The sequence below is a fragment of the Myotis lucifugus genome, unplaced genomic scaffold (genome assembly GCF_000147115.1).
Source record: "Myotis lucifugus unplaced genomic scaffold, Myoluc2.0 scaffold_18, whole genome shotgun sequence".
NCBI lineage: Eukaryota > Metazoa > Chordata > Mammalia > Chiroptera > Vespertilionidae > Myotis > Myotis lucifugus.
Genome location: NW_005871066.1, coordinates 2088810 through 2110606, shown reverse-complemented (window position 1 = coordinate 2110606; position 21797 = coordinate 2088810). Strand labels below are relative to the sequence as shown.

The 21797-nt window shown below is 50.5% G+C and overlaps 1 protein-coding gene across 1 annotated transcript in view; it reads right to left on the bottom strand.

The window, feature by feature from the left end:
- The window catches only part of AOAH (acyloxyacyl hydrolase), a 98069-nt gene that overhangs the window by 51051 nt on the left and 25221 nt on the right, over positions 1–21797 (bottom strand). The window contains exons 5-11 of the mRNA XM_023751032.1: positions 15260–15319; positions 9142–9212; positions 7364–7424; positions 6234–6304; positions 5353–5401; positions 4132–4180; positions 2220–2314 (exon numbers count right to left, since the gene is read on the bottom strand). Coding sequence (XP_023606800.1) covers positions 2220–2314; positions 4132–4180; positions 5353–5401; positions 6234–6304; positions 7364–7424; positions 9142–9212; positions 15260–15319 — 456 coding nt within the window. The remainder of the gene's footprint in view (positions 1–2219; positions 2315–4131; positions 4181–5352; positions 5402–6233; positions 6305–7363; positions 7425–9141; positions 9213–15259; positions 15320–21797) is intronic.

Sequence of the window (21797 nt, the reverse complement as noted above, 5' to 3'; positions counted from 1 at the left end):
GATAATAACCTGAAGACTAAGTTGTGCCCAGCTGGCATGGCTCAGTGGTTGAGCATCGACCCATGAACCAGGAGGTCATGGTTCGATTCCAGGTGCGGGCTTTGTTCCCAGTAGGGGTCATGTAGGAGGCAGCTGATCAATGATTCTCATCATTGATCTTTCGATCTCTTTCTCCCTCTCCCTTCTCTGAAATCAATAAAATATATTAAAGAAAAAGACTAGACAATGTGGAAAATGATTATGATTAGTACTAACTGTAAAAAGGGAGGGTCACCAGTTGCATACTTGCTGTTCATGTGACTGCCTTGTGGGTGGAATCACAATGGGGGTGGAATGCTAGGAAAGAATGGAAAAATACTGAGAAAAGTTTGAGATGATGGGGGAATTTTTTTTTTTTTTTTACTTCTCAAAATAAGTTCTAGTGTTGACTTTATGTGTTCATTTTTTTCTAAGAAAAATATTAAAAGAATATTTCAAAACCAATCTTATACCCCAAAATATTAAAACAATTCTCTCTGGGTGGTAATATTAAGTGGAATTTTAACGATTTGTTAATAATTTCTGTATCTGCTTATTTTTCTCTATTGAATATTCAACATTTACAAGGAGATAAAAGCAATGCAGCAAATATGCGCTCTCTGTCTTCTCTCACTTGGGGCAGACAGACTTCCTTCCCCGTGGATCTGGGCCATGGCCCTGTGACTTGCTTTGGCTGATGGGTTGATGGCCCTGCGTGAGTTGTGTGTGAATGTACTTGTGTCTGGTTTGAATCCAACCCATGGCTCTACAGCATTTTCACAGCCATTAGCTCACTGAAGCAAATGGCCTTGCTTGAGATTGTTCCTATCCTCATCTCCAGCGTTTCTGGTTAGGTGGCTTGTTTAAGGTGACACCGACAGGAAACAATTCTGCCACCTGCTCCCTGGGTGTCTATAAAGCCAGGCTGTGCTGTAATAACATCTACATGACAGACCTTCTGCAGAGATTCAATTAAGCAGTGCCTTGGTTTCCTTAGCTATTTGCTGAAAACAAAACCAAAAACAAAACCAAGTAATCACCTAATCTTGTATTATAATACTTGGCACATATATGATATACTAGTAAGTTCCTTGAAAACAAAGTAGAAGAAAAGTTACCCAGAATTCTCCCGTCCAGAGGTACCAGGGTTACCCACTGATCCACAGCCTTCCAATGCTTTTCTTCGTACATACACACACATATTATATATTCACAAGACATCATACATATCACTTTGTAACATGCTTTTGCCCCTAACAAACGATCATAAACACAGGTTCTTGCCAATAAATGTGTCTATAACAGTGGTACTAATGATTGCATATTTCATTTTATGGATGAAATATAATTTTACATATCCAATCCCCTATTTTTATTTTTTTAATCCTTACCCAAGGATATTTTTTCCATTGATTTTTTTTAGAGAGAGTGAAAGGGAGGGAGAGAGAGAGAGAAACACTGAGGATAGAACCTAAAACTGAAGTATGTGCGCTTGACCAGGAATCGAACCCATGACCCTTTCATCCACCGGCTAATGCTCTAACCACTGAGACAAATTGACCAGGGCATCTAATCCCCTACTTTTAATTTCTTTTCTCGTTTTTACTATTATAAATATCTCTTGGATGAATATTCGTGGACATAGATTCTTGAGCAAGTGACTAGTCAGGTTTAAAGGTAAATTTCCAGATGTGGAATTACTGGTTAAACCCACAAACATTTTACTGTCACTTTGTACATATTGTCCAATTGACTTACAGCAAGCATGTCAAACCCAGAGGCGAACACGGGCCAAATAAATGAGGCATGCGGCCCGCAGGCTGTGAGTTTGACATGCTTGCCTTACAGAGAAGTTCCAACATGCCCATGGTACCATAAGCTTGCTAATACTGGGCCTTCATCACTTAACCTTTGTCTACTTGATAGATGATAAGGGAAACTACAAGTGATACTACACTGTCACTTTAATTTGTTTTCCAATAAGATGTGCTGGCTCTTGTTTTGAGTCTATTGTGACAACGCCCTCACATCGCCTCTCACATCGTTGGAAATGAACTGAACTGGAGCGGGTGCGCCTTTTATGGCAGATTTTGCTGAGCAGGAAAATGTGCACCTGTGTGGAGTTGGCATCACATTTAGAGAGAGCGGGGAAACAGGCACGAGGCCAGCACAGCCGGGAGATTGCTGCCAACATTACTTACCAAGGACATCTGCGAAGCCGTGATCCATTCCGGAGGGATGTGGAAATGAGCCCCGGCCGAGTCTCCCAGCAGAACGATTCCCCTGGGCTCTGACCCTAGGCGGCACAATGTATTTGTGTTATTTATGCTCTCGTGGTTGCAAGCCTCCAGACGGCGTAGTCAGGGCATCAGATGCCCTGGCGTGTACCCCACGCACAGAGCACCGTAGCAGTGATGCAGGGCCGCTGTTTGCGTGCTGCAGGGTGAGGGACATAGCCTTCAGGAGCTCAATGAGATTCCAGGCATCGAAACCGCGAGCTGAGAGGTCCTGAGGAAGGGGTGTTTCCCAGCTCAGCATGAAACAAACTGCCGTGAGACACCCTGAGTGAGGGCGGATGAATAAATGGATCAAAACTTTATCTGGACTCAGCAATATGCCCTCAATTTTGGTTCTGGAAATTGCTTTGTGGAAAACGCACCGATTTCTGACATAATTCACTTTAAGAATTACTGATCTCATGGAGCAATTTTGATTTATCGAAGATGTGATGGACCCTGAAAGCTCTTAATCCATATAAGCAAAAGCACCGGGTGGGCGATTCTGGCGGATTGATGGAGCGACAGCCAGACGAAGGTCTCTGGGCAGCCCGAGGGTGTGGAGGTAAAGAATCACTGAATCTGATCCTGGGCCCATCTACACAAATCATCCACCCATGGGTGATGCACATACACTCCCAAACCCCTTCAGATCCCGGGAGAAGTGATTGATGCCTCCCAGTCAGAGAGGAGAGCCGCCTTCCCCCACTCCCACCCTCACCCCCAGATCAGCCTCACTCCAATGGCTTCCTGTCTTGGGACTGCGACAGGTGGTACTTGGCCACACAAATGGTGATGGGGAAGGCCCAGGACACCTGGGAGGGGTTGGGACTTTGGGAATTAAAGGGGCTTCCCACAGTGACCTAAAGCCCTACGCCAGGATTTCACTAGATCTGAGTCTATTTATTCATGAGTGTATTTTTTCATTCATTCTTTTATTCACTCCACAGCATTTTTAAACTGTGTAACGAGGCATCGGGTCTTTGCCTGTTCTGCCCTCTTCCTGCCCCTCTGAGAACGGAACTATAATTAATTATATTTAAGTTGACTGAGGGCAAGGACTGTATGATGTCTGCCCATGAAAACTCAGAGCCAAGTATAGCTCTTGGCACTTAAAAGAATAGACATTCAAGGAATATCTGTTGAATGAATGAATGAATGAATGAAATGCTTCTAAATGTTGGGGAAAGCCATTGTCTAGGCATAAAACAGCGATGCTACCACAGGGTCTCGTTGGGCATCACCAGGAGTGTTTTCAGTAAGTTGTGGGTGGTGATAGTTCCTCCTAACGGTACTGGTAGCCCAGATGTCCGAGGCATTTAGGATTCAGAATACAGAGCTCAGCTACTTTGGGGAACGCCAATGGCTGCAGCCTGGAGGGTTCCCTTGAGTCACCAGGTGTGAGCCTTCACCCCGGTTGACAGGGACGCCGTCAGTACAAGCCCAGGTCCCTGAGCTTGTGTGTTGAGAACACGGAGAAGATGAGAAAGGGCCACCTGCACTGAGTTTCTCATCTGGGGAAGTGCTGGGTTCAGTTACACTGCTCTCTACACTGCGGCTTTTCCTAACGTTATCATTCAGGTTTCCAATCCTCAGGGAAAGGAGTCGATTACACAAATTCAGTTTTGCTTTCTCTAGATTCTGCCTCCTTTTACTAGAATCCTTCTCATGTCCCTTTTGGATTTGTCATGAAAATAAATGTAAACTGGCCAAGTGTAAGGCCTAGCGCCAGGCACTTCCTCATTGGGGTGCTTGGGTGGTCTGTTCCCTTCCATTTGCCTCCAACGGGAAAAAGAACATTCTGTTGGGATGAACAAACAGACTTTTACATTCATACCTTCACAGAACTTCTTCTCATAGGGGATTCCGTCTTTTGGATCAACACCCTTTAAAAGAGAAACGACAAGATTAAGTAGTTTGTCTTTAAATTTATGAGACACATACACCAAATCCTCCCCAAATGGCTTTAAAAGTAGAAAAGACAATAAAGAATTTAAATTAAAAAAAAAAGTTGAAAAGGCAAATCAGTAGATAAAACCCTTTAAGTCTCTCGAGTCCTTAATCGGACACGGCCACGTTCCATGTGAGGGAGCTGGGCTTTAAGGAACCGGGGGAGGGGGGCGGTGATGGGTGGTGAGGAGAGGTCCAGACGCTGGACTACCTTGTCCCAGAGGCTGCCAGCAGGGCGCTGGAGCACCGAGGCCCCACCAGCGACCAGGACAGGGCAGAGCACAGTGTCTTACTGGCCTTCCTCACAGGTGGCACACCCCAGAGGCAGGGAAGGGGCGTGGAACAAGGACGGCCTCACACACTGATCACCCCTCTGTCCCCCCACTTGACAATGTAGCTTGAGTTTTTCAGAACAAGAGCGGCTTTGGGGGTCTTGACACCTTAAGATCTAGGGGGGGATGTCTCCTCCTCCTTGTGACAAGGCGGGTGCCTGGCAGGTAGGTGACCCCGCCTCCTGACTAGCCTTAGGAAACAGAAGGAAATGGCTGCCATGACAAGGGGACAGCCTGGCTTGCCCTAGGAGATGTTCAGGTTGCTGCAAAACTTTGCTAACACCACTCTCCAGCTAATTTCACACTGTTCAGGGGAGAACTCAGAGGTCAGATGTGGGTGACCTTCAACAAGGCTTATAGGGACTGTGATGATGACCGGCCAGCTAGGCTCAGTGGTTGAGCATCGACCTATGAACCAGGAGGTCATGGTTCAATTACTGGTCAAGGGCATATGCCCAGGTTGTGGGCTCGATCCCCAGTAGGGGGCGTGCAGGAGGCAGCCGATCAATGATTCTCATCATTGATGCTTCTCTCTCTCTCTCCCTCTCCCTTCCTCTCTGAAATCAATAAAAAAAAATTTTTTTTAAAAAAGGGGCTGTGATGAGAGAGCCCCACCTCCCGTTACAGTGTGGACCCCCTCGTGTGTGACCGGAGCCCTACACCCCTCTTCACGCAGCAGAAAGCCTGGCTCCGGCCCGTCCTCTTCCTCAGGCGTGACGAACGCAAGGAAGGAAGGGGGGTTGGGAGGCAGGTGGAGTTCGCCTCTAGTTGCTCACCCAGATGCCGTTGCAGTTGGAATCCCGATGTTCATCCCAGCGGTCTGGCCTGCGAGGAGAAGGTCAGCATTGGTCTGGGGCATTCACTTGTCACTCAGTGACTGAGCGTCATGAATGGATGCACATGTGAGTGCTACCCAGTGTCAGGGACAGACAGCCTCCGCCCTGTGCTGTGACGAACAGAAGCCTCTGCTCGCCGTTATCTTGGTTTGGGATGTTTGCTGGGAGCGGTGGACCAAGTCCAGGCTTTTTGTGGTCGACCCGGTTCCTGGACTGCGTGGCTGTGGGACAGGGCTGCTGGGTGTCCTAAACAAGCCTGCAGGCCACCGGATTTAGACAGGCGAGGCCGTTCAAGTGAAGCCTCTCCAATCCCTGACACCTGGTTAATTTGATGCTTTGGCACCGTAGTCACAGCTAAGGCGACACATCCATTTCTGGAAGTGAGAGATCTGATGGGCTGAACACCAGCCCAGGACTAACATGGGACATGCTGGTCACGCCCTGGACCCTCCCCTCAGTCCTGGCGGGAGAGGGGCTGTCTGGGCCCAGCCCTGCGTGTAGGACGCGTGCAGGAGGCTGGGTGACGTCCACAGGCGCGGCTCATGCGGCTGTTTCTCCTACTGGGCCGTGAGCTCCGACGGGAAAAAGAACATTTCTATCTCGTTTGCCACCCAGTGGGCGCAGTGTGCTTGGCCATGAGCAGGTGCTCCCTGCGCCTTTCTTGCACAGAAGATGCTGGTTTCCCTGAACTTCACTTCCATCAGGAGATGGGGGGCCTTCCCTCCGCGGGCATGAACCCCCTGGGCTGGGGAAATGAACGGCGCTTCCTGTCTCCCTTTCGGAAGGTAATTTCAGAATCAGAGACCAGCGGAGAGAGTTACCTTCTGCCGGGGTAGGCCATCCCGTCGCTGTCATTGCAGTCTCTCCCTCGCCAGTGGTAGCCGCGCAGCGTCTGCAACCCGAGGGCAATGTGGGAAGGGTCAGTTCTGTGTTGATGTAAAACGAGGAGGGGCAGTCGGAGCTGCCGGGCGGGGGGTGGGGGGAAATGCCATCTGCAGTTTTTAACTCCAATAGGCTAGGAGCACTATCGCTCACGAAGATTGTGTGAGGCGCAATGTAACCTGGTCCCAGGGCCAACGACAGGTGGGGTGTGTGGATGTGAATGTGTGGGTGGATGTGTGTGCATACATGCTATTGGGTGTGTGACTGTGTGAGGTTGTATGGGGGTGCATGTGTGTGAATGTATATGCATGTGGCATATACAGTTATGTGTACACATGTGTGTGCATGCACACGTATGTACGTGTGTGTTTCTGTGTGTGTCTATGTGCACTTTTACCAACTGCAGAACTATCCAAATCCCTGAACTTTTTCTATTAATCAGCAGTCTTGTCAGGCTCCAATCAATTGGTTTATTTGGTCAAATGATCAATCATTTCCCTGGATAATTAAAAAATCTCTAGCTAATCTAGTTGATTACATGGATTTATTATGTGTTGGACCCGCCTGACTTGAAGAGTCATGATAATGTAGAACACTGATTTGATTTCCCCATTCCCAGGTGGGAGAGCTGAGTCTCACTAAGGTGGGGACTTTGTGGCATGTTGCCTGCTTGTTTCTTTCTCATAGAGCACCCTGCCACCCTCACTGCTCTAAATCAAACATGCACACTCGCACAGTCTCATGCGCACACTCGCACACACTTAGAAAAGTAAGTTGAAGTAGGCTTAAGAATTTCCAAAATAATTCCCAACAGCCTTCAAGATCATTTCCATCCCCGCGGAGACTCCCAGCTGGGAATGGCTCCAGGAAACAAAACCCAGGCCTATGACCCCCTTCAACAATTCATGCATTTTTCAGATGCCAGAAAGTCCATAAAAACTGTGAAATGGTGTGTTATCAAATTAATAATACGCTTAAGGGGAAGCCCATCTTGTCTTATTAAAGGCGTTTGTAGGAAGTGATGTGGAAGCCAGGGAACCTCCCTCTGGTTACCCTGCACCGTACTTACTGGGGAAACGCTGTAATTGTCTGAATCAACATCTCTGAATGGCACCGAATTCTTGATAGTTCTGGAAGAAAGAAAACACAACACCGGTGAACTGAGACAGAAGAAACTGTTTGTGAAAGCAGAGAGACATTTTCAGACGTGGCTGAGCTGGGTTTATGTGATAGAAGCCCATTCTAATAATACTAGAGGCCCGTTGCATGAACAGACTCGTGCAATAGGTCTTCCCTTCCCCTGGCCGCCAGCACCGGTTTTCCTCCGGCACCCGGGACCCAGGCCTTTGCTCCGGCTGGAGCCTTCAGTCTTCGCTCCTCCGCTTCGTGCCTACATATGCAAATTAACCACCATCTTTGTTGGGTTAATTTGCATACTCTCCAGATTGGCTGGTGAGCATAGCGGAGGGACGGTCAATTTACATGCTTGTCTATTATTAGGTAAGGTAATAGTAAGAGCACCAGGCCAACTCAGACAGTCTCTCCACACCAGCAGAGCTGTTTCCTTTCTGATGCTTCACTTGCCGCCCGTGGGAAGTGCAGTCACTGAACTGAAGCCTCAGAGGGTGTGGGCATGGATGCTGAGTCCCCTGGAAAGGAGACTGTGTTTTCGGTCCAGTCGGTGCGATAGGCACTTACAGGTTGAATTTGTGCCATTTTACACGGCATTCGGTGATGGAAGTCTTTTCTTAAAACTTTCCTCTTGAACAACTTATGCTGAGAACCTTGAGGCATAAGATACAACAGTCTGTATGCATTTACGTGAGGTGATGCATGTGTGGGTTTCTGCATAGACGCACAGGGAAGAGGGCCTATGAAGATGGGGGCAGAGACTGAAGGGATCCAGGACACCGAGGATCACCAGCCAGCTCTAGAAGCTGAGAGGCAAGCAAGGATCCGACCTGGAGTCTCAGGGGCAGCTCAGAGCGAGCAGAGTCTCGGAGGGACCCTGCAAACACCCTGCTTTCAGACCTGCAGCCTCCAGTACGGGGTGAATACATTTCTGTTGTTCTAAGCCACCCAGTTTGTGGATGTTATAGCGACTCTATAATACAGTCCTGCAGCCTGCCTCTCACCTCCGCACTCTCACCTGAAGGCCCTCGCAATGAGAACTAGGCCAGCCTAAAATGGGCTCGAGTACAGGACTGGCAGGAGCCAGGATGAGAGCAGCAGGGGCTGGTGGGACGGTGTGGCCCCATGTGCACCTCACAGGTAAAGGGCAGTGTTTGGGGTCCTGGAAGCATCACCTGATCATGTAGCATCTACCATCCCGCACCTGCATAGAAGGTGAGCTTTGGGGAAGACAGAGGCCCCCGGAGCCTGGGAAACACACTGCTCTCCTGCCAGGTCTCAGGCCAAGGAGCCTGCATTTAATCATCCCCAATCAACTCTGAGGAGCAGCCATAACTTAGCACATACCTTACATTAAGGTTTAGGGAAACTGAGGCCCAGACACATTAAGTGCTTATTTTCAAAGCCAGCTCAGGAGATGGCACTGCCCAAGAGCCAAGAACGTGGATGTCCCCAAAGATCACACGGGGTCCAATACCCCCTGGGGGTAGGGTCCTTGGCGGCTGGGAGACACGACTTCACCAGCAGCCTGCGCCCCAGCCTTTGAGCCTGCGTTGCTCAAAGCTCAGGCTCTGTCTTCTAGGTTCTGGACGAGTGATGAGAAAGAAACACGTTCCCTTTCAGGAAGATGCGTTGACATCTGAGGCCCTTTCAGCCCACGGGAAAGAGGGACAGATGCCCCCCGTGCAGTGGTGGAGGGCAGCGCAGCGTACACACCGCTTAATCTTCTGACAGATCTTCGCCAGAAACGGGAGGGCGCAGATATCAGCACCACCTCTCGGGTGTTTCTGGAGAGAAAAATAATAAGGAAAAACGCTGTTTAGTTCAAGAATGGTTCCCCAACTCCTAGAGGCCCTTCTCCATTGGCTCCATGGTCGGGATTCCTGGATTCTCCCTTCTCCAGAGCCCAGGGCATTTGACTGAACTAAACTTACCACTTGTTCCTGTCCCCACGTTCCACATTCATTCCACGTTGGAGCCTGTGTTCAGGCTCCTTCCTCAACCTCAAGGCTGCTCCTTTCTGTCCAGCCCGAGAGAGTTCCCACCTCCACCTGTCCACCTTCATTTGTCCACCTCCACCTGGCCACTCTCGCCTGTCCACCTCCACCTGTCCTCCTCCACCTGTTCTCCTCCACCTGTCCACCTCCACCTGTCTACCCCCACCTGTCCACCTCCACCTGTTCACCTCCACCTGTTCTCCTCCATCTGTCCACCTCCACCTGTTCTCCTCCACCTGTCCACCTCCACCTGTCCACCCCCACCTGTCCACCCCCACCTGTCCACCTCCAACTGTCCACCTCCACCTGTCCACCTCCACCTGTCCTCCTCCACCTGTCCACCTCCACCTGTCCACCCCCACCTGTCCACCCCCACCTGTCCACCTCCACCTGTCCACCTCCACCTGTCCACCTCCACCTGTCCACCTCCACCTGTCCTCCTCCACCTGTCCAGCTACACCTGTCAACCTCCACCTATCAATCTCCAGATGTCCTGCTCCAACTGTGCACCAACAACGACAACAACCCCTAGACTTGTCCTTTTATTTGCTTCCACCTACCTAATTGTACGGCCCACATGGGCCGAATTGATCCCAAGTAAACGAACAACATATATTTCTCAGCAGTGACTCAGATTGAAAAAGGATTAAAAAATGCAGAACATTTTCAAATAAAATGCTTCCATCCTCTTAGGAGGCAAAATCAAGACTGTGGGAGAGACATGCCCGAGCTTGGGAGGAAGGAGGAAGGCAGTGCCCACGGAGTCCCCAGGTGAGGCGAGCAAAGGGCACGTGGACTCCACCAGGCTCCACGCTCTGTGATGCAGGGAAGCCCAGGCCCCTGCAGTTTTAGAAAGAGCGTGGCTTCCATGCTGCCATCCACAGGTGAGAGGAGGAAACGGCGGGAAAAGCTGGGAATCGCCATCTATCACTGAAGGGAGAGGTACAGAGGGTCCTGCCCGCCCCAGGCCCTGCAGGTGGCTGGGGGCTGTCACGACAGAGCTGGTGAGGTGGTGAGGCTGGCCAAGGAGAATCGGCAGCCTCTCAGGCGATACACGAGGTCTCGATGAAGGTCATGTTTCCCCAACGTTCCAGGGTTAGAACCACAGCCCTGACCAGTGCCTCCAGCTCCCTGTAAAACCTGCAGACAGAAGTCTGTCCTTGTCCTCACGGAGCTCACTGCCCAGTGGAGCGCAGGGGGCCATCCCAGCTCTTAGCACGCTGCCAGGTCTGCAGTGGTCCAGGCAGTAACACGGCTCTCAGGACCCTGGGAGGCGGGTGCGGAGGCACAGACATAGGTTCTGGGCTTCGCGACTCCAAGTGCAACCTGCAGACTTGCTACACATGCAATTCGTGAGCCCCACCCTGCCTACTGAGTCAGAGAGCCTGGGGCGGGCGCAGTCATCTGGGTTTTCCTGGGCTCCAGTCACACGATGCCCACTAAGGTTTGAGAACCGCTGTGCCAGGTCCTCACTGCTGACAGTGTGATTGCAAATGAGGAACACAGGCTGCCAGGGAGCCTTCACAAACGCAGGGTCTCAGGACCCACTGCAGACCGGCTGCATCACAAGCGGCCTTTTAAAAAGGTCCCGGGGTGTCCGAGCAGCATGGCTGTGGGTGCAGGGAGCGCCCCATGCCCCACGCAGTGCGGTGGGAGCCTGAGGTATCGGAGGGCCGCCACACATCTCAGCCTGGCGGAGCCTGGGGAAGCATGAGACCATGAGACCGTGGAGGGAAGGAGCCTTTACTACAAGCCTAGGCTGCTTCTACATGTTATCCTGGGGAAGGCAGGGACTCCGGGAAGGCGGTAAGCGGGGGTCACATCTGTGTTTCAGGAAGATATCCCTGGAGGTGAGAGGGCGGCCCGGAGGAAGTGAGATGGGCACAGAGCGCTGTGGGCAGGTGGAGATCCTGAGGCCCCTCCCAGGGTCTCTAACCTCAGCATTACTGCCACTGGGGCTAAAAACCTCTTAGCTGTGGGCTGTCTTGTGCACCATAGGATGTATCTGGCATGTAGACACTGAATGCTGGCAGCCCAAAAAAGTCCCCAGACACATTGCCAAATGTCCCCTCTGGAGGACAACACTGGGCTGGTGGGGAACCACTGATGTACGGCAGGAGGGGGTGGGGAAAAGGAGGGGGACTGGAAGGCTGGGTCCAGCACCTGGGACCAAGTGGGACCAAGATTGGAGACACACTGTAAAGCAGACGAGCACCAGCATGAGATGACTAGACACATTCTGAGACTCAAGTTCAAAGTCAGGGTGAGACTCAAGTTCAGTCAGGGTGCACTGGAACATCTGAAGGCCTGGGTCTAACCTAATGGCCATGTAGATTTTAACACTGATAATAATCAATACACCAACAAATTTATATGGACATTGCCACACAAAAGCTAGGATAGAATAAAATTATAATTGCACAGCTGTCCACTGTCGAAGTTGAGCCTGCAGGCCGCAGCTGTCTCTGACAGGCCTGGTGCAGAAACTGGGGCTGGGATGTGGGCGACAGATGACGGAGCTTGTCCAGAGGCCCCAGAACTCCAGGTCAGACAGAAGTTCTGACTGTGCCATCTTTTCATCACACAGTGTGGGAACGACTCGCCTCTTCTAATTTACTTGCAAAAGGAACTGAGACGTACACAGAGCAACATTGCAGAAGGCCTCGAGGGTGTGTCTGCCAGTCCCTCTTTTGATCTGAACTTTGCTGGACAGAGGCCAAATGTGTTCTCAGTTCAGCTGTGAGTTTACAATGTTCCTCTGGCAGCATGCAATCCCACCTACAATGACAGTCTTAGATCGGGGCTGTCCCTGGGCACACCTTCATTTTGCAATTTATTTCACCAGTTTCTGCTTGCATCTGAGTTTCCCCCACACCAGGATGTTATATGAAAACAGAAAAAACAGGAGTTGGATGGAGGGAACCCCTGGTGAATGGGACAAATAGAAGGTCAAAGGGCAAGAGGAGCCTCTCTGTCCCCAGCCAGCCTGCAGTGGACTTTCCGCTCGGTGAAATGCTGTTCCACTCTTGTGTGTGACTTTACTTGGATTCACACAGTCTGGGGTGGAGTTTGAACAGCAGCCATTTTTAAATGCTTCCCAGAAGATTTCATTGAGTGGGTGGGTGTAGAATCAGGGGCATCATGTACAGCCCATCTCCCTCGCCCCAGGCTGTGCACCGCACGATCCTAACATCTCCAGAGCCTGTGATGTGAATCTTCCTGAAATTTAGTACCAGGAGGGTTGGTTGAGAGCCATTGACATTGTACAAAGGGCAGGAAGTGGGAAGTAAGTAAATCTATTTAAATGATGGGTTTCTCACTCACCAGTTGTGTGGAGTGAGCCAAGCACGTCACCTGTCTGACCTTGTGGGGTTGGTCACGAAGGTAGGCTGTCTACTCCACAGGAGTTTTTGTGAAAATTAGATTCAGTGATTCCACGACTCGGGTACTCCAAACCTCACACACCCGGTGTCTGCCCTGTCCCTGCGCAGTGCCCCCAGGAGCCTCTCTGGGCCTCCTGGCGGTGCGGACCTTCTCTGGAACCTTCCATCCCTTTCAACGACGCAGAACTTCCCCAGCCTGGGTTCTGGCGTCTGACGGGCTCGCTGAAACGGCAGGCAGCATCCTGGCTGGGTCTATGACTTTGTCAGCGCCACCGTGAAATTCAATGCCGCCGATACCCTCTGAGCATTTTTTCCAAAACGCTTATTTGCATTTTCTGATTATTTTTTCCCCCTGAGAGCTTTAATCTGGAGAGTAAATACGTTGGAGGAGGTTTTGGAGAAGTCTATTATTGTTGGATTGTTCAGTAGTTTTCTGTTTTCTGGCTTCATGCAAGGAATTATTGGAATCCGGCCCTAGGAAGTACGCTCGCAATTCTGATGACGGAAATAGAAAACTGTGAAATCCTAATTAGCCCTTGAGTTAATGCCAAGGCAGCTTGTGCGAGTGCGGAAACCATGCCCTGAGAATAAGTTTTCAGATGCGCGCTGAGAAGGATAAAGGGAGAATTGTCTCATCTTCACTTCTGTTTAGAATGCAGAAGTGCTGGTCAAGGGCTTCAAGCCGTGTTTCAATTTCTTGTTCAGTGACTTAAGCAGATGAGCTAAAGTAGCTCCAATTGGACTTCCGTGATTCACTGAATTAAATAATGATCAGCAATGCGGACACGGTGACTGACTAATAGATCCTGTAGAAATGCCTGCGTATTGCCATGAGACGTGTATCAACCTTGGACATCAAAACCCAGATGCCCCCCACGAGTACTGTTGCCAGAGAAGATAGTGCCCTGGACATACTTGCACTACAAAACTCTTCATCGCTTATCTGAAATTCAAATGGAACCGGGCATCCTCTATTTGTGTCTGCCAGATCCGGCGAGCTGAGAGCTCTGGGAACCTCTCCTTCACTTTCAAGTTGCCAAGTCAATACTGCCTTCCTGGTAGTGCACTGGGGCGAGCGGTGACCTGGCCAGCAGGGCGGGACCTGCGATCATCTCCCCGACGCCGCTTCCTCCTGCCAGGGCTCTAGCATCAAGGGAGACACATTTTTTTTTTCTTTTGGTTAATCTTCACCCAAGGATATTTCCCCGTTGATTTTTAGAGTGGAAGGGAGAGGGAAGGACAGAGAGAAACATCGATGTGAGAGAAACACATCGATTGGTTGCCTCCTGCACACACCCCAACCAGGGCCGGGAACCTGTAACCGAGGCACGTACCCTTGACCGGAATTGAATCCGGGACCCTTCAGTCCACAGGCAGATGCTCTATCCACTGAGCCAAACCGGCTAGGGCCGGAGACACATTTTTAAAGGTCTACTCTCTTGCTTCCTTTTCAGCTAGGGCTGATTTGTAACCAGAGCATAAATCAAACACTTGACTAAGGACAACTAGTTTGAACTAAACATTCTATCTGTTGAATCAAAGTATTATTACAAACAGGGAAAATTAGGGAGCAGAATCATGTGATGATTTCACTGGCATTGACAGAGGGCTCGGTAAGTCCCAGGCCTGCTACCACGTGCTCTGCACACATCCACTCCGCTAGTCCTCACATCCATGCTGTGAGACAGGAACATGTTACTGCCCCATCTTACTGACAGGAACGTGTTACTGCCCCATCTTACTGACAGGAACATGTTACTGCCCCATCTTACTGACAGGAACGTGTTACTGCCCCATCTTACTGACAGGAACATGTTACTGCCCCATCTTACTGACAGGAACATGTTACTGCCCCATCTTACTGACAGGAACGTGTTACTGCCCCATCTTACTGACAGGAACGTGTTACTGCCCCATCTTACTGACAGGAACATGTTACTGCCCCATCTTACTGACAGGAACATGTTACTGCCCCATCTTACTGACAGGAACATGTTACTGCCCCATCTTACTGACAGGAACACTGAGGCTCAGTCCCAAGTCTCATATGTAGAAAGGGGAGGAGTGGGAGGATACACAGCCTCCAAAATGGTCTACTGCAGAGTAGCAGGTCTCAAGGGCGCTCAGAGGACACTTGGGAACATCAGGAGACATTTTTGGTCGTCAGGACTGGGGAGGGGTGGATAATGATGCTGCCAAGTAGTGGGTGGAGGACAGGGATGCAGCCAACATCCTACAGTGCACAGGACAGCCCCAGGACCAAGGGCTAATCTGCCCCAAATGTGAGTGGTGCTGAGGTTGGGAGCGGGTGCCTATTCCCACTTCAATCCCAAGTCAACCAGGGTGCCTTGTGGGCTGGTACCCAGAGCAGCCGCTGGCCTGCGGGGTGAGAGCAGGGCCAGGGGGAGGTCAGCGTGCCGGGAGGGGCTGGCATTCTCCCCACGGACCACTTACCAGAGTTGGGGGCTTCTTAACGATCTGTCTTGCCTTCTCCAGGGTGACTTTCCACGCCTCCTAGAAAAACAAGGTTAGACCACATTACCCCTTGCGTCTTATCTCTTTTTCCTACGTCTTTTCTAAAGTTAGGACGTTTTCAAGTCTGTGAGTTGGAAACAGAGATGAGTCCATAAATTTGTGATAAAGCGATTCACACGGAGGCGAGTTCATGGTGGTAACGATCTTGAGGAGGGGACGACCTCTGTGTGGACGCCATGCGGAGTCCTCTGCAAACATGTCCTTGTTTAATCTTCCCACCAGCTCCGAGGGAGCTGACCTTTCCGTGGACGAGGAAATGGAGACGCAGGGAAGCTAAGGAACTGGCTGAAGGTCACAGAGTCGGTGTCTGGCGGAGACTCAGTCTGAGAGGCTCCTGCCCGGGGGGCTTTCAATCTCCCCAAGGACCCAGGTGCCCTTGTGTCTGAAAGCCCCAGTGCGGGGCGGCCCCCGCCAACCCCAGTGCCTGTCCCATAGCCAACAACAAACACTAATAAACGATAACTCATTTATTTCAGCCCTTTGTATTCAGCATGTCTCTATCGAAATAAACCTGTTTCTATGAAAATTGAAGCTTTTGTTTTTTTGCGGCCCACATAAGCGCTTGAAACCTTGTTTATTTAGCCTGTGTTAGCCTTTGAGTTTGACATGCTTGCTCTACACCTCCTTCACCTCCCTGAGCCTTTCAACCATTTCTGGGGATGTGAGCACATCTCGAGTTTACACGGCAAGTATCAAGTGAGCTGATTAATCCAGTGACGGTTGCTATGGGATTCCATGTCTATGATTTGGGGAGAGTTGGGAGAAAAGTAACCTGTAGGGTTGGGGGGATGGAGAGTATTTGCCCCCAGCACTGCTTCCCAGAGCCTTTGTGCCCCCGTGTGTCCTGGCCCCGCCCCGTTCCTCCTCGGTTTGCCCCTGGTATGGCCCTAATGGAGCCTGGGTGGTGGGTTCGAGCCCCAGCTCCGCTGCTCACTGGCTGTGTGTCCTTGAGCAAGTTCTGCTCAGAGCCCTTCAGAATTTACAGAATTCCTGAGCGGGAGAGAAAGCTCCATTTTTATCACGTGTAACCGGGGGATTACAGCGACCTGCCTCCAAGAGTGCTGTGAGGTTACAGGGCATCGCTCATTCAGCCCCCAGCCCGGGCCTGCCCTCATAATCCCCTGCTCAATAACGGATATGCTTTTGAAAATGTCTTTTCAATGACAGTTGACATTCAGTATTATTTTGTATTGGTTTCAGGGGTACAGCAAAGTGGTCAGACAAGAAAAAACTTTACACAGTGATCCCCCTGGCATTTCCAGTGCCCACCTGGCACCACCCGCAGTTATTGCGATGTTACTGATTATACTCCCGGGACTGCTTTGTAACTGCCACTCGGTACTTCTCACAGGTTGGAAAGCCTCTGTGCTCCCCACCCGGCTCTCCCTCAGCCGCTCGGGCAGCGTCATGATCAGACATTGGATCCAGGTGCAGATTTCTGTGACGGGCCCTTTCCGGCGGCCCTTGTGAGCCTAACGCTCATCCTCCTCAATATGAACCGTGAAGGCGGGGCCCCTGCCTCTCTGCTCGGAACACCCCTTTGCATCCAAGGCCCAGCTCAGGGCCCACGGGGCCTCACATGGTCCTCGCTACATGGCAGGTGCTCAATACAAAGGGAAATAAACAGTGAGAGAGACATTGACGACATTCTATCAAGCACGGGAAACAGGCCACCAGCGTTTATAGACACAGAGGAAACCCTGCAAAGAAATAGGCCCCGATAATTGTGGGGGATAGCTCTTTCCTGTTGGTTCCTTTCTGCGTTTTCTACATTTTCAATAAGGAGCAAAAATTCAGCAATAGTGCTTCCCACAGAACCCACAGAACCCACAAATGCCACAGCATTCGGGGAGGGCCCTGGAGGGGGGGTGAGCACACACCTGCCCTCCCAGAGTCTCCAGTGGGCGGGCAGACAGACGAAACGGGAACACGTGCAGGAAACAGAAGTGAGATGAAGCTGAGGGGGCTTGGCAGCCTCTTCCGAGGAGTGAGCACTGGGATCCCCTTGAGAGGACGGGGTGTCTGTAACTCAGTTCAGTCCTCCGGGGGATCAGTGTGCAGTGAGGGATGAGAGACAAGTGACATAAAGTGACAAGGGCTGCACCACATGCCTCTGGCCCCCTGTGTGCTGGGTTTGGCCGCTGCCTCCGTGGTCCTGGCTGAAATGCCAAGGGCAGGCTGGTCTTGACCTGGCCGACCAGGGCTCCACCCTCTCCCGCGGTGCAAGTGCGCTGATACCAACACGCAGAGGGGAGTCTAGATAAAGGGGTGGTCTTTTCTCCCCAGAAGAAAAAGGAGGAAAGTACTCCACGGCACTTGGGAAAGCTAATTAGTTTGCCTGTCTTAATGGCAGGCAAAGGGGGCAAATGGTACTTGAGTGAAAATGAAGATAATTATCTTGCCTTGGTAACCTTTCACTGCTGCCAATCTCGTGTCTAAGCACTCATTTCTAAAGTGTGAGGGTCATGCTTTCACCTTCTTTACAGTTAAATCTTTAGAATGGAGGGTGCAACTGCCATCAGAGGCTGAAGAGAAAGTTTGGGAAGAGACTGGGAGCGGGATAGAAAACCCTGAGGGCTGGAAGCCATAATGATGCTTACCACTCAGTCAGGCCATAAGCAGACTCCCCATCAACCGTGAGATCTGTGATGGTCAAATCTCTTCAGCTTCTCATTCCTCTCTCCCTTTGATGATAGTGCACCCTTCTCCCAGCCTCAAACCCCTTTGGAGTCTATTTAACGCTCATGAATGGATGGCCCAGGATGTTATCACAGAGGCTCATGGAGATACAAGCGCTCAGCCTGGGGGCTTGTAGTCCAGAGAGCCATGGAGACGTAGATTGGATTTCTCTGCTTGAGAACTTGGAAAATCCCAAGGATGACATGGCATGGGGCCCTGGCAGTCTAAGAGGGGACCGGCCAGCCCTCTGCTTGACCATCAGAGAGCACAGCAGCATCTGCCCTGGTGGCTGGCAAAGTCCTTTAGTCTAGAACAGCGGTTCTCAACCTGTGGGTCGCGACCCCTTTGGGGGGTCGAACGACCCTTTCACAGGGGTCGCCTAAGACCATCGGAAAACACATATATAATTACATATTGTTTTTGTGATGAATCACTATGCTTTAATTATGTTCAATTTGTAACAATGAAATTTGGGGTCACCACAACATGAGGAACTGAATTAAAGGGTGGCGGCATTAGAAAGGTTGAGAACCACTGCTCTAGAATGACTTCAGTGTTTCTCCAAATCAGAGCCAGCCTGAGGTCTCCAGGCAAGGGCAAGGGCTCGATGACGACGGCTCTTGAGGGCATGGTGCTCGGTCCTGGGCTCTGAGAAGCATAGGTGATAGCAGAACAGGCCCCAGCACACATTGCCACCTGTTCCATAGGCAAAGGGGGTGCCCTGCTAGGGTTTGGCCTCAGCCAAGCATGAGCCCAATAGGAGTCCAAGCAAAGGGAAGAGAGCTGTGTCCACAGGTTTATACATATCCGACCACCCGAGCCACCCGGCCGGAGCTGCCATTTGTCTTTTGACTTTGGGTATGGCAGGTGTTTACTAGTCAGATGCCTTTCATTCTTTATGATTGAGTCAACCTTTCATTCATTTAGGGTTTATCTAGCTTAAGTTTCATGTTCAAATAACTAGTATTTTGTTCCATCATTTATCAAATAAGCCAAGGTTTTACCGCTGCTTTGAAACTCTATCTATCTATATAAAACCCCAATATGCAAATTGACTGAACAGCAGAATGACTGGCGGATCAACTGGTCGCTATGACATGCACTGACCACCAGGGGGCAGATGTTCAATGCAGGAGCTGCCCCTAGCCCGCAGGCCCCGACTGGCAGTGGTGGCGGGGGTGGGGCGGCAAGCAGGCAGCACCAGGCCAGCCAAAGTGGGTGCGAGCGGAGGCCCCAATCACCCCACTGGTCACCCCATAGATTGGCCTTGATCGCCATCCAGGTCTAGGGACCCTACCTGTGCAGGAATTCTTGCACCAAGCCTCTAGTTTTTAAATAAAAAACACAAATCTCAAATGCATTGGAGTTCACTTTTAGGTACTCTATTCTGTTCCATTTTAAGCTGACTTTGCTGCATCTAAAAGGCTACATTCCCTTGTCATTTATCTCATTGCTCACAATGTCCCGAGGTGGTTAAAGAGAAACTTTAAAAACCCAACAACTTCACAACCAGCAATTTGCTTGAACTTTGCTTTTTCATCTGTAAAATTGGGATAATGGGGTAATCTTACAGTTGTGTGGGAGGATTTTAGATGACAGGTAGTTAGTCTGGGTATGTCATAGTGTGGGGACCCTATTCAGAGTACACCAGATGCTCAAGGCCACTCTGAGCATGGGAATCTTAATCAGAATGTTCAAGGCTAAGATGCTATATGCAGATGCAGGGACGAAGCAATCTATGCACTATGCAAGCGTGCCCTTCTATAACCCAAAAGACTGAGGTCAGTATTTGGCATAAAGCCTCTTTTGTCTGAGTTTGTATAAAGTTGTTACTGAATAGCCAGTATGGGGCTGCACTAATAGGGTAGATGCATCACTGACCAGCATGAGGCTGCTTGGTGAGGCTGTGGCTCTGAGGATGGCTTCTATATAACTAGCTCCTACATAAGGCAGGCTGCTCAGATAATGGCTGTGGGTACAGAGGCTCCTGCTACTATGTAGGAAAGATGTATTGTTACCTAGCTGGTGTGCGGCTACCTGCTGTATGGGACTTTGCTTTGAAGAACTGTTTTGTATAGTGGCTCCTTATTAGTAACTAGAGGCCCAGTGCATGAAATTCGTGCACTGGTAGGATCACTAGCGGCTGCTGGCTGCCGGCCAGGGCCTCCCTTCATTCTGCACCGCCCCCTGATGGTCAGCACATGTCATAGCAAGCGATCGAACTCCTGGTTGGTCGAACTCCTGAGGGGACACTTGGCATATTAGGCTTTTATATATATATAGATGGCTACTTGGCCACTGGCTCCTATAATAAAGATTCTCTTATACACCCACAACTTCTCATGCTTCTCTATCACCCGGTGTTCAAGAAGGTCCAACCCCTGGCAGAGGGTCTCAGACCTGACAGTTGGCATAGTGAAGAAGTATGAAGGAACTGAGTTCCTAACACGTAACCACCCAAATTGCAGTTGTCACTGTCTTCTATTTCCCGGCCTCTAGTGTGTACCTATGTATCTAATAATAGAGGAATATGCAAATTGTCTGGGACACTATCACAGTAACAGTAATGACCAGAAGGCTGCCTTGAGCAACAAGGCCGGCAGGGGGGTTAGTGAGGGATGATCAAACGACTGAATAGCAGACTGCGTGGGGCAACCAGGCCGGCAGGGGGGGCAGTTGGGGGCAACCAGGCCAGTGGGGGGAGCAGTTGGGGGCAACCAGGCAGGCAGGCAGATGAGCAGTTAGGAGCCAGTGATCCTGGATTGTGAGAGGGATGTCCGACTGCCGGTTTAGGCCCGATCCCTGTAAACCGGCAGTAGGACATCCTTTGAGGGGTCCCAGATTGGAGAAGGTGCAGGCCGGGCTGAGGGAACCCCCTGCCCCCGTGCATGAATTTCATGCACCAGGCCTCTAGTCATATAATAAGAACTTGGTAAATGTATATCAGGTGAGCCTTGCAATTCTCCGGGGCTCAGTAGACTTATCTATGAGGTGGGGGACCATGTCTGTCTTGCATACTTGTGATAGTTAAAAGAGAGAATTTGTGCATGCTGAAGAAACATGCCTGAGTATAATGGACGAGGGAGTGAATACCTCTGGTCTAACTGGTAATGAGAAAGTGGGGGCACGTGTGCAAGATTCTTGGAGATTCAGTTCTTCAGAATAGTTCATTAACACTAACACCCACACTGCCTTCACTTCCCTCTGACACAGAACAGCCACTTGAACATGTGGCGCAATCCCCCCAGGCCCCGCGCTGATGGGCAGAGCTGGAGGGCTCATGTCCAGAGCCCGGGCTGAGTTCAGGTTTACTCAGCGGGTCTGGGACCTGGGTCAAGACCTTCAGCCTCAACTGCAAACTATGTTTGAGAAATTCCTGATGTCAGCTTGTTGATTTCTCAGTTGAACAAGAATTGGTCCTGTGCCACTTTGTCACACACAAACTCACTCCTTCCCAAACCTATGCCCGCAGCTTCCTGGGCCCTGGATCAAGGAAACGTGGATTCCCTGTGCGCGCACAGCTCCCGCCCACTCAGTGTTGGCTGCTTCTGGCTCCTGCAGAGATGGGTTCATGGGGGGAAACCCTTCCAAAGGCTGGGCTGCTCTCCCGAGGCAGCAGGCCCCTCGCCGCAGTTGACATTGACTTTGGGTGGTGGGCACACAGTGAGGAATTCAGACCATGTGTCATAGAAACGTACACTTGAAACCTACATGATCTTATTAACCAATGTCACCCCAATCCATTTAATTAGAAAATGTCAATTTAATATATAGTTCA